General features: G+C 40.9%; 1 protein-coding gene across 1 annotated transcript; it reads left to right on the top strand.

The window, feature by feature from the left end:
* Positions 1-947: 947 nt before the first annotated feature.
* LOC133910052 (pyruvate kinase, cytosolic isozyme-like) lies at positions 948-8,292 on the top strand. Its single transcript, XM_062352577.1, has 3 exons — positions 948-1,334; positions 6,719-7,180; positions 7,249-8,292. Exons 1-3 carry the CDS (start codon positions 1,089-1,091, stop codon positions 8,059-8,061), a joined length of 1,521 nt encoding a protein of 506 aa, XP_062208561.1. The 5' UTR covers positions 948-1,088; the 3' UTR covers positions 8,062-8,292.
* Positions 8,293-13,319: the final 5,027 nt, after the last annotated feature.

Genomic DNA, 13,319 nt, shown 5'->3' with positions numbered 1-13,319 from the left:
TGAGCGCACGTAGCAGGAGGAGGAAGAAGGAGGCGGTCAGCTGGGTTGGGCTGACGCGTGGGAGAAAAGAAAGAGAGGCGACTGGAATTGAGCCTAAGAAGAGGAGGAAAAGAAAAAAGTTTTGAAATTTTGGTTTGAATTGATTTGAAACAAAACTTGAAATAATTTCTTTTGAACCGATTTTGAAATTCGATTTTGCTAAAAACTGGGATGTTACAGCACACTGTTTCAACATTTGTACAATACAATTTCATAGAGCAGAAGGAAATAGTCACGGTGGGAAGCAGAATTTTTTTCTTATTCGTACTAAGTATAATTTTTCATATAATCGGTGTTAAATGCTCCCTGTGATCATAAATGCAGGTCGTTTTAAAATTTATGTTGGTTAAACTTTTTAAATTTTGACCATCAGTATGTATAAATTGAAAATATAAAACTGATAAACTAGATTCATCGTTAAAAACACTTTCATAATATATATATATTTTATTTAAAACAACATACTTTGATAATAAAAAGTATTTGTTCAAGTATCGCATTAAAGATAGCAGGAATGGGTCCACACATGCAAATAATGAATATCATTTGTCTAATCATGTTAAAAGACTACGATTAATCCTATCATATTACTAATGGAATTGATTAAAAAATCTCATATAATTATGAAATATACTAAAACAACCCCTCCACTAATATGATGATAGAATCAATCACGGTCTTCCGATAGAGATCTTTACACTCGTTTGCTTATTTGTACCTAAAATTTTTCTAGATAGTGCCAATATCTTAATGTGAAACAGACAGTAGCAGGGATAGCTGGATTCATCGGGCGGTAGGCCCGCGCGCCCCCCCTGGTTTTGACTCCTGACCGAGGCATTTCGGTGGACCACGCCCATTGGTCCCTTTTTCCACGTCGCCATTATTAAATCTCGCTCGCCTGCCCATTCTTGCAGAGCAAGAACACCACCCCACCCCACCCCAGCCTTCAAAAGGCAGAGAGAGAGGAGAGGCAGAGAGAACTCCAGGATCCCCCATTCTCTCCCACAAGAGCACCTTTCGCTTCCTCGCGTGGATCTAGCGAAGCGGCGATGGCGGGGTGCGGGGAGGCGGCGGCGGCGGTGATGCGGCGGCGGCCCAAGACCAAGATCGTGTGCACGCTGGGCCCGGCGTCGCGCTCCGTCGAGATGATCTCGCGCCTGCTGCGCGCCGGGATGTGCGTCGCGCGCTTCAACTTCTCCCACGGCTCCCACGAGTACCACCAGGAGACGCTCGACAACCTCCGCGCCGCCATGGACCTCACCGGAATCCTCTGCGCCGTCATGCTCGACACCAAGGTCCCTACCACCCCTTCCTCTCTCTCTCTCTCTCTCTCTCTCTCACACACACACACACACACACACACACACACACACACACACACACACCTTTTTTGATCTCCGCAATCTCGTTCTCGATCTATGATTTGGTGTTGCTTGCCTAGTTTGCCGCCTAGTCGACTTAGGTTTGTAATGTTCTTGAACCATCTTGTGGCTTTTGGGACCCCCCCCCCCCCCCCTCTATTTTAGTGGTTAGAATTAGTTCCTTTGACTGTATTTCAGTTGCCGTGAGCAGCTTTTAGAGATTGTTACTTGTCCGTGTTTCTTGATCTTGACCCGCCTTGGCTTCGCCTTCCACCTTCAGCTAAGCACCTAACCCGTGGGACGGGACCTTCGGTCTAGCCTTTGTTCGGGTATGGGACCGATCTGGGATTCTTCTAGATGTGATCTCCGGTTCCTAATTGCCGCCGCCGTTCTTTGAACGTTTCTGTGTAACGTTGCCTGTTCTTGATCCTTGTGTCCTAGCAATGTTTCGGTGTTAATGAATTTTGTTCTGTTCTGGTCTGTTTTGACTTGGGGTGCTAAAGGGGGGAGGTGGTTACTGTTCTCACTCTTATGCTCTCAATTAGTTTAGACCTTCTATGTAGTATGTCACTGTGCAAGGAAAGTGCTAATTAAATCTGAGAAATTGCAATGATGTTTCGAGAACTTCAACCTTTGGAAGAAAATACTGTTGGTGAACATGGTGATAAATTGAACAAACCAGAGGCTGATAAGTTCGTAAAGAAAAAGGAAAGATCAGAAATTTAGAATCATTTCATGGGTACTCTTCTTTTTCTCCTTTTTGTTTGTTTGAACCCTTTCGTTGATCTTCGTCTGTCATTAAAGTGGCTTTTTAGGCTCCATTTTGCATTGAGGTGGCTTCTCAAAAGCATATCAATTTCTTCTACTTTTGGAGACAGCAGCTGTTGAAGCATTTCTTTTGAGCTATCGCAACAAAGTCTTAGAATATTTAGTAAAGGTTGTAGAAACTAACTAAATTCGATAGTGCAGGCAGCATGTCATGGCAACCACAAACAAAAAGGAATTATCATGAATGCTGCTTTGACAAAATTTGTTGTTCATGCTAGCACAATCTATAAAATTGTCTTTCATTTAACTTAGTTTCTGGCAATATGATGGTCTTAACTTGTGTAGACATCATCTCAAACAAACCTTCCCGAAACACAATTAGTTTCAGGCAATCTGTGGGGCTCAGTTTTCCGAGAACTTGATTTGGGGTTAAGTACCATAGCCAAGCACCTCAACAATATCACTAATGATTAGCCTAACCTTACCTGCTTATTCCCATTGCAAACAGCCTGTACTTGGTTGGTTTATATGCCTCCTGCAACAAGGAAAATTTTACATATTTCTTTTAAGGAATGAATATCTTCCCAAAAAAAAAGCATGATGTGCTATGTTGCATTTAGCACACGAGAAGTTTTCCGTTAGACAAGATGTATAGAAGTTTGATCATTATGATATGTGATAGTGGAAAAGAAATTTTCTTGCCCGATCCTATTTGTATTTATCTTTTCTGTGTTAGACAGAAAATGCTTGTAAAATCAATCATGTTTCACTTAAAAGGCTCTCAGTCTAGGTTATGTGGAATCTTTTCTGGACTCGCATATTTGGTTGGGTAGTTTGTGCCGACAGCTTTGTGGCTGCCATGGTGGGTCCTGTGCTCTCCTTCCCACTTCAAAAACCTTGATGATATATTGATGCTTCATCTCCTAATTACTTATCAGGAAATAACATAGCCCTCCGTCCAATTGAATAACACACAATCCATTTCTGTCCAAATGAGAGATCAATGGCTATGTTTGATCAATGATTTCTGTGTTTGATTAGGGTGTAATAAATGTTCTTAGGGATGATTAAGGCGAGTTGGTAGCTTGAATAACTTTTTTTTTCACCTCATCCATCTTATTTTTGTATTACTCCCTCTGATCCAAAATATAAGTCCATTAGGACGTCAACACGGTCTCCAATATGTTATTTTGACTAGCAATATCTATAAAAAATATGTTATTTCAAATAGAAAGAGATATGTATTATGAAAGTATTTTTCATAATGAATCTAATAATGTCAATCTTATGTTAATCTATATAATGTTTTAGATATTGACGGTCAAAGTTAAAAAGATTTGACCAACATAAATGCTAAACGGACTTACATTTGGAATCAGGGGGAGTATTCATCAAATCAAGAGAAATATCCAACCCGGTTACTAACTGACACGGTGACACCCCCTCATCTATCCTGGACAATGAGAACTACCAGGGAGCTATGTCGGATTTATGTGTGCAACCAATTACGGGTAGAACTAGGGCTGGGGAAACCACCCAATCACAAGGGATGGCTAACCTGGCCCAATATGGGAAGCATATTTAGCCATCTTTCTGGGGATGGGGAGAAATTGTGCAACAGTAGCTTAACTGAAGACACATTACCTCACTTGTCCAGCCAAAGACACCCTACCTGCATAGTTGCATCCCCTTATCCTTCCCCAACCAAATGGGTTTGTCCCATTGACTTATGCCAGCAACAAATTAACTCTCTTAGCCAACTTGATTGGAATGCACTAATCATTTTTATTCTGTTGCATGAGAACCTGTTGAGTGCTGTTTATGATATTTTTCTTGCACAGGTTGGTACATGCTTGTAGCTTGCCAAACTTTTGTTATTACCACATCTGATTCTTTGCTGTTTGAGATATTGACCTCATACAGGCCCATTTCCCTTCTCCCCTAATGAGACCACTTTCCCTTTTTGTTTTCTCCCTTTTTGTTTTCTCCAATGAGATTATGGTATCTTGTGCATGCCAGTTGGTGATAGGCGGACCAACATTTGCCAAAAATAAGAACATGATATCGTTGGGGCAAAATACATCAAATGGGTTGTTTATATTTTTAAAATAATAATCGTTTGCGTCACTGCCACGCCCTCCTTCTAATTAGCATAGGGATTTGTATAGAAAAGCTTGTGCCAATCATTTGTTTTACTTTTATTTTCTAGTTCATGTGAGGATTCTAGAGGGCTTCTTGAATTTACAATTCAAATTTCATAGGCGTTTTTATTTAAGCTTCAAGCCCAAAAACAGGCATTTATTTTATTACAGATCTGGCATGGTACAGCTTACAAATGATTACATGGTACTTAATTTTACAACTTTGGAGTAGGGTTATCAAAACTGTCATGTGCACAGCAGGATCCAACAGTAGATAATTTACAGGAGCACCACCCATGTATTATATTGATGTAGATGTGATTGTCCTTGAATGCTACTTGTTGAATTTGTTTGACTGATGTTACTGCCTGTCTTTGTGGGTGCTTCCTTTTTCTTTGTAGTGTGCATTCCTGGTATGTATTTACTATTTAGTGTTATTAGAAGCGTATTGCAAAGCAAGCTACGACTTCAATTAAACCTGAATTACACTGCATATGTCTGTAGTTAAGGAGTTAAAAGGCTATCATCATGATGTCATGCCAAGTGTGTCTGATTTGTACTTAGTTTGTGCTGCATTGGTAGGATATCTCAATATCTCAGTTATTTTCCTATGTTAGCTATTAGATGCCTTTCTTTCAGAGTTAGATTATGTTTAGACATGTTTGTAAAATAGAAGGCATTGGGTTCATATCAGCATGTTGCATCCTGCTGTTTAAATGAAAAAAAATTCTAATATGCATGGCTGGATGGACTCTGTTTAGGTGCAGTGATATGATGATTCTCTTTGTGTTGTTTTTTTTTGGGGAAATACATGCATTGAATGTAAGACTACGATACCCAACAGTAATTTTCTACCTGCATGCACATCTTAGCATAAGAAGCTTGATAATCTGAAAGTGAAAATAACTCACTTTTTTATTTTGTGAGTTGTGTAGCTAATGAAATGATGTTGGGAAAATTATGAGAATAACATCGCAAAATCGCCTTAGCTGAAAAATACCATCGGAAAGTTCACGAGTTGGAAACTACCATCGCAAAATTGGGTGTGTGTTGCAAAATGCTACTTCTGTCACTTCTATCGTCCATCTGTTGTTAAGTGAACGCGAAATGATCAAAGTGCCCTTCTTCAATCGAGCACACTCGAGCACGAAATCGCCATCGGCGTGCAGGACCAGACACCCAGGATGGAGCCCATTTGCAGGGCAGGACCGTGCGACGCTTGCCTCCAGCTTGCTTCATGTAGCCTGCCTCAACTCGTCTGCGCCAGATGCAGAGGGACGAGCTTCGGCTGCACTCAGCGCAGGCGTACGCGACCGTGTCGGTCGCATAGCTCGTCGTGGCAGTCGTGGGCCTCGTGTCGATGTAGAGGCACCCTAAAGCCGCCACGCCCAACGCAACAGCACCATTGCCCAGCGAAAGAGAGGGGGAGGGCTGGGGAGTAGCAGGGGAGCACCGGCGGCTTGGCTTGCTCGGCGGCCCAAACGGCCCGGCTGAGGGCACCAAAAGAAAGAGCGCAACACGGGGAATCCATTTGGGTGGGGCTTGGCTGGCAGGCTTGGCCAGAAGATGGCCGGTGGCAAGCACAGAGGGGCTACGACGCCTTTGTCACCATGGGCAACCACGCCGGAGACGGGCCTGGGCCAAACTAGTGTGCGCACAAGCAAAAGGAAGGTCGGGAGATGCTCACCACTAGTCTGAATCGTGAGGAGGAGCTCGTCGGCGGGCCGGGGGGGGGGGATTCGAGGGGGATCCGCCAGGATTCGTCCTAGAACCCTTCGCATAACCTCCCTTCGGGGTCCTCACGGCTCGGGCTCGAGGGAATTCTTCGAGGCGCAACGGATTTGGCCGGTGGTGGCGCGTTGCTCTGCTCTCTGTTGCTCTATTCTGCTTCTCAGTCTGCTTTGGTGCTCTGTTTGGCCAAGTGAGAGAATGAGAGAGAGAGAGAGGAGAGGGCCGGGGGAGTTAAGGTAGGGCGACGGTCCTCCTTAGTCAACAGAGGAGCTCCGTGGTGCTCTGCGGCTGTGGAGGAGCTGGGAGCCAAGGTGGGGCGACGCTGTCCTGGCGTGGATGATGAGCTCTCTAGTGTTGGGGAAGAAGACGATGGTGCTAGGGCAAGATTGGCATATTTTGTCTTTAACAGAGGAGTTGGATGGAAAAATGAACATCCATGGTATTTTCCAGCGCCATTCCCGTTTGCGATGGTAGTTTCCAACTCGTGAACTTTCCGATGGTATTTTCCATCAAAGGCGATTTTGTGATGGCATTCTCATAATTTTCCAGATGTTGTTTGATCTCCCAAGTCACTTATTTGGAGAAACATTTATAAGACTCTTCACTTGTTGTGTGTACAGTTGTTCCATGAACTACCACTGATCATATATTCATTGGATTGGATGATATATATTGCAGGGTCCAGAGATCAGAACTGGATTTTTGAAAGATGGGAAGCCAATTCAATTGAAAAAGGGCCAAGAGATCACAATTTCCACAGATTATAGCATTAAGGGTGATGAGAAAATGATATCAATGAGCTATAAGAAGCTAGCAGTGGATCTGAAGCCAGGCAGTGTCATATTGTGTGCTGATGGTACCATCACTCTTACTGTGCTTCATTGTGATAAAGAGCAGGCCATGGTTCGGTGCCGCTGTGAGAACACTTCTATGCTTGGTGAGAGGAAGAATGTCAATCTTCCAGGAGTCATTGTTGATCTCCCAACACTCACTGAAAAGGACAAGGAGGACATCCTTAAATGGGGTGTCCCAAACAAGATTGACATGATTGCATTGTCGTTTGTTCGCAAGGGTTCAGATCTTGTACAGGTCAGGAAGGTACTTGGTGAGCATGCCAAGTCCATAATGCTGATGTCAAAGGTATGGCATTCTCATTTCGAGTTACTAGACTTCTGAGTATCTAGGTTATAATTAATTTGAACGTGCAGGTTGAGAATCAAGAGGGAGTAGCTAACTTTGATGATATCCTGGCAAACTCTGATGCTTTCATGGTGGCAAGAGGTGATTTAGGGATGGAAATTCCTATAGAGAAGATCTTCTTTGCACAGAAGGTGATGATTTTCAAGTGCAACATTCAGGGCAAGCCAGTTGTGACTGCAACCCAGATGTTGGAATCTATGATCAAGTCTTCTCGCCCTACTCGAGCAGAAGCAACTGATGTTGCAAACGCAGTTCTTGATGGCACCGACTGTGTCATGCTCAGTGGCGAGACAGCTGCTGGGGCTTATCCCGAGCTGGCTGTACAAACTATGGCCAAGATCTGCTTGCAAGCAGAGTCATGCGTCGACCATGCTGCTATTTTCAAGTCGATCATGGCATCAGCTCCGATTCCAATGAGCCCGCTGGAGAGCCTTGCATCATCAGCTGTCCGCACAGCAAACTCTGCCAAAGCGACGCTTATATTGGTCCTGACCAGGGGAGGAACAACTGCAAGGCTTGTGGCCAAGTATAGGCCATCCATGCCGATACTGTCTGTCGTGGTTCCTGAGCTGAAGACAGACTCCTTCGATTGGACTTGCAGCGACGAGGGGCCTGCAAGGCATAGCCTCATTGTTAGGGGTGTGATCCCAATGCTGAGTGCCGGCACTGCAAAGGCCTTCGATAGCGAAGCCACTGAAGAAGCACTTGATTTTGCGATCAAGAACGCGAAGGCGATGGGGCTGTGCAACACCGGTGAGTCCGTTGTGGCCCTGCATCGTATCGGGAATGCATCCGTCATCAAGCTCTTGACGGTGAACTAGGTGGGAGCAACACCCTTTTTGCTTGGGGGGTAAATTTTTGTGAGGCTGCTTATGCATATCAGCATAACCAGAGTTTTTGTTGCCAAGATAGTGACTTTGCATTGTGTTATACCTCGATGTTATGAGGTTGTGGCTATTTTATCATTTACAAGTAAGCCATTAATTATCAACTACTATAGCTACTTATATTGCAGCTGTGCTGCTAATGCTATCATACTAGTACTACTGAAACTTGATCGAGTTTTTCCTTACCTGCTTGCTGATTAGTTTTTGTTCATTTGTCTGAAATATGCTTATTTGCGACTTTGAACAAATGATCTAGTATCAACAGTTAATTCACTATAGGCTTAACTATTTGCTATTGAACCAACTGGGTCTTTGACAACATCAAATACTGTTAACCTGTGGAGCTGAATATTGCACACCAAATAGTTTTCAAGAGAATGTTACGTGTGTAAACCTTTTTTTTAAAAAAGAAAAGAGACTTTGATTGTAAAGCTGCTTATTAAATTGTTAAAACCATGATTATCACCTTGCTGAAACAAAACTTCACTTGTAGAACGCTGATTAGCACCCGATCCACGCAACAGGTAATTTGATATGCTTGCCAATATCTGTTCTTTTTACAACAATGATAAAACTAGCAGCAAGCCCGCGCGTTGCTGCAGGCGACGGCCTGATGATGGAGGAACTGTATTAGATCAATAATATATTTTAGTGCAGCATATATATTTATTTGGAGGTGTGTGTACTGGTAAATGATTATAGATATGGAATGAAAAATACGTATATATCCTAAGCACAAACTAAATGTAATGATGAACCCTTAGAATGCTGCTAAGTTCATCAAGCAACCACAACAAAAGCGTATGGCCACTCAAAAGTATGCAAAAAGGAAGTAAGAAAAAGAAAAAGATCCCTACCATTACAGATCCGGCTTATTTTTTCCTATTATCGTGTTATTTTGAAACACAATACTAATATAGGTACTTTATACACTGAACAAAAGACCAAAAGCATAGCTTTGAGATTTAAAAGGCAAAAGGGAATAACCTAAAGAAATGCTAAGGAAAAAAAGACAACATGGCCAAAGAAACCAGCAATCAAACCGTTTCTTCCTCTGTTTCTAGGCTTGTTGAACAGTCTGAACATTTGTAAGGTCATGTTTATTTTCTGCTTCTAGTTTTGTTTCTGTAAAGTTAAAACAAACAAGGTACTAGAAAAAGCCAAAAATTTATTGTAGAAGCTAACAACCTATTTCCAAAAACAGCTTTTCAAACAAACCAAAAACACAGCTTTACAAAAAATTCCAAAAACAGAAATCCAAACAAACAAGCCCTAAGTGGTGAAGCCACCAGTAGCTATATACAAATATGTAGGTGGAATCATAAAAAAAAACATAGCTACGGTGCAGAGATATAGTGCGGCAGTGTCAATAGCGGTGGAGACGCCATGGATAGAGTGATGGGAGATAAGTACTGGGCACACATGTGGAAAATATCAGCGAACTAGGTTGGCTCTATGGTAGTGACGATTGTCTCTAAAAGTTAAGGCTCAAATCAATAATAGTATACAACCTTGTAGGCTACAGATTATTTGTGTTAAAGCATCATGGAGACCATTGTTTGTATATAATAATTTGCATATAAAACAATTCTTATAGAGAAAAATAGCTGAAAAAAAACATTTGCATATAACAATTCTTTTTGCACTTTGTGTATGTAGTCTGAAGGAAATAAGTTGTCAAGAATAAAAACTGCATTAAAGATCATATCAACACACTTCAACTCTAATATAATTATTATCTTGAAATACCTTGTATGGAAAAGGGTGAACAAGCATGTAGGTATTTTGCAAGCCGCAATAGTATGCAACAAATGGTTAAACTCCATTAAAGCAGGGAAAGATACCAAAACCATAGAATCACAATACTTAGAGAAATGATAGGAGGTGTACAGAGAGGAGGCAAATGAATAACATGCATGTTAAAAAGTTATCCATCATTCTTAACATAATCTACATGCTTGGATAAACTATTTGACATATATGCTTGTATGAGGTCTTGGTATGGAATGTTGCAACACAGGACTATGAAAGTTGAACAACGGACAATGAAATAGCAAGAAGTATGATAGAAATATATATTTATAAACTTTTGTAGGATGGAAAAACTTGCCATCAATGTATTGGATCCTTGTATTGTTGTCAGAAACTGTATAAATGCATTAGGTACTAACAGTTGTGAAGGATATGATACATTTATAGAGTGGAGCCTATAACAATGCAAAGTAACACAGAATCAAATGAAAAAATTCAATAATGGTGAAGAAATAACCTTAATGGAGAAAATTAACATGGAAAGGGCACAACACTGAACAAAATGGATATAGAAAGGATAGAGAGCTAGATAATGGCAATGGCATGTAGCAGGTAATGTGTGAGGTATGGGTGCATTCAAAAATTCATGTAAGTTGGACAGGTAGTATCATGCAACAAATTTTGGATAAAAATGACTAATTCATTGTGTATGCCACAAACAAATTAAATGAAAGTGAAGCACGTGTAAATATAATGTCATTTGAAACTATGTCTTGCATGTTGCATACCTTGACAAAACCGTAGCAGATGAGCAAAAAAATCTGCCAAATGGAAAAAAGAAGATAAGAGTAGAATAAGAAACCAAAGGAGCATATTCACCTAGTAGTAAACTTGCAATGATCTCCAACAGGCTGAAAAAAGATGGAATTTTTTTTATATAGGGCTACAAAATTAAGATGATAAGAGTGGTAATTGGAGTAAATATGAAGCAGCAAGAGAGAAGTTACTTTTGTTGTTCTTGGTTGCTTGAGAAACTGAAATCAGATGTGTGCCATAATATGATGTGCATAGAAGTACCAATTAGGCTTTAGCACATTATGAAAACACCCGATAGGTTCATACATGATGATGAATAGTTCATGTTGTGCGTGTTAAAACTTGAAATCTAGGTTATAAAATGAAGCATACTACATACGCGATTAGCAAGAATACAGGCTTTAGCTGGAATGCCAACATCAACAACAATTAGCTTGACTCCAGCTGAATCGAACTCTCCTTCGTGTCCTCAAAACAGAGGCCAACTCCCAACTACATGGGGCATAAGCAGTGCTGATAGCCCAAAGAAATTAATTAAATAAATAGTAACAAATTCATAGCAGCTAATGCATATATATACAAGGGAAGTTGCCTCCCTCACCTGAAGGTGAGGAATAAAGATGTATAACATGATAAATAAAGAGTATATACGAATAAGTAATGCAAATTATACATCAGGTGCATTCGACATGTGACATGACCTTGTGAATCTGCTATGAAGAGCAGGAACCAAGCACAAAAAGCTAGGACAAAACAGGAAGCATAATTGGAATAAATTAATGTAGCACAGGTAAATAAGTGCAGTGGCACTACAATATGGAAATAGATGACCATTCAATTAGAAAATACAATAAAAGAAGGAATATCCAATATGGTGTGTGAAGTGAAGTTTAAGATATACGGGTGACTACCTAGAGGAGATTAACCACGTAGGCTTGATATATCATTAAAAATTTCATTGTACATGACATTATGTATCTTTGCTTCAAATCCTAATGGCGTGTTTTCGATGAGGACATGAAGGCCCTTTGGTGATGTAACACGAGATAAAGCCACATAGAGTTGTCCATGGGAGAAAACAAGGCTTGACAAGTAGACACCAACTTTACTAAGTGTGTGCCCCTGACTTTTGTTTATAGTCATGGCATATGAAAGTGGACTGGGAATTGGCGTCGCTTTATTTAAAAGGCCATTTGGGGTCAGTTTAGACATAGATTATTCTTGTAATATAAGCTTTGGATCCTTCAACTTTTCCTGTGATTATCTGTGCTTCGATTATATGATGAGTTAGCTGTGTGACTATGAGCCTGGTTTCATTACATAAGCCTTTTGAGATCTAGATTTCTAAGGAGCATTATGGGTACCCTGACTTTAAGCTGCAAGTGATGATCTGGAAGTCCACTCGTGTATTGTATTGAGGAATTCGACAGGGTAGAGAGACTCAACAGTGCAATAGTTAGTTGTGGTATCGTCAATTGTATCGTGGCTGTAGTATGACATTTGTTCAGTAACAATTTGATTGATAATATGTGCATTTATGGTAGTAGCTACCTTGTTGGTTGGTGCCAAAATTGTTATTTCGATAGATAATTCGGTGCTTCAGAGACATGTGGTCCTGGCCCATAAACAAAAGAGATCATATCTGCAAGATTTCTTTGTTCTGCCGGTAGTAAAAGGTAGTCTGGGATCTGAACCCAAGTGGTGTCAGGCTTGTCTGTAGGTGTTTCTCCCGGTACTGTACCATTACCTATAGCAAGGAGCCATTGAGAAAATTGTTCAAGCTCAGTTTTGTTGGAGGGAGAAAGTGTCGAAGATCTAAGCCTCATATTTTCAGTTAATTCAAGGACCTTACAACTCCACCATAAATGAGAGCAGGTGATGGAAGTAGCAAGGAATTCCTTTTTTCTTGCATTTGGAATCACTGGAAGAGTCTGTCTAAAATCACCACCTAACACAACCGTTATACCTCCGAATTGTCTATTTATTTTATCATGATTGGTTGACGACATAATATCTCGAAAGTGTGCGATCAAGAGCTTCAAAACAATATTTATTGTTGGCACTTCATCCCATATAATCAGCGATGTTTGCTCAATTAACTCAGATAAATGTGTGTCTTTCTTGATGGAACACACTGAGTGCTCTTGGATATCTAATGGAATTTTAAAGCGTGAGTGTAGAATGTGATCACCAGGTAGTAACAAAGCTGCAATAATAGAAGATGCAACTACCAAAGCTATTTTCCCTTGAGCCCTGATACAGTTCCTTGAGTATTTCACATGGCATGCAGACGATAAATTTTGGGCACCAAGGCGCAATCACTGCACCAAAGTAGGACGTATAGCCAATGTTGGATCTAATGAAGGAGAAACTTTCTACTTACGTATGCTTCTACACATAGTCAGAGGAGCAAGAAACTATTATGATGTACGCACTATTGCTATCCAGCGATACCCAACATTCCATGTTGCATGTGAGGCAATTGGATTACTTGGTGATGATCGTGAGTGGTCCCATGCCATGGCTAATGTAGCTCATTGGGCACTTCCATGTCAACTCCATGAATTGTTTGTCACTCTGCTTCAGTTTTGCCAAGTTACAAACCCAAGCAAGCTATTTCATGG

This window comes from Phragmites australis, chromosome 1 (assembly GCF_958298935.1).
Source record: "Phragmites australis chromosome 1, lpPhrAust1.1, whole genome shotgun sequence".
Lineage (NCBI taxonomy): Eukaryota > Viridiplantae > Streptophyta > Magnoliopsida > Poales > Poaceae > Phragmites > Phragmites australis.
Note: the sequence above shows the minus strand (reverse complement) of the source record. Positions and strands in the feature narration are given on the sequence as shown.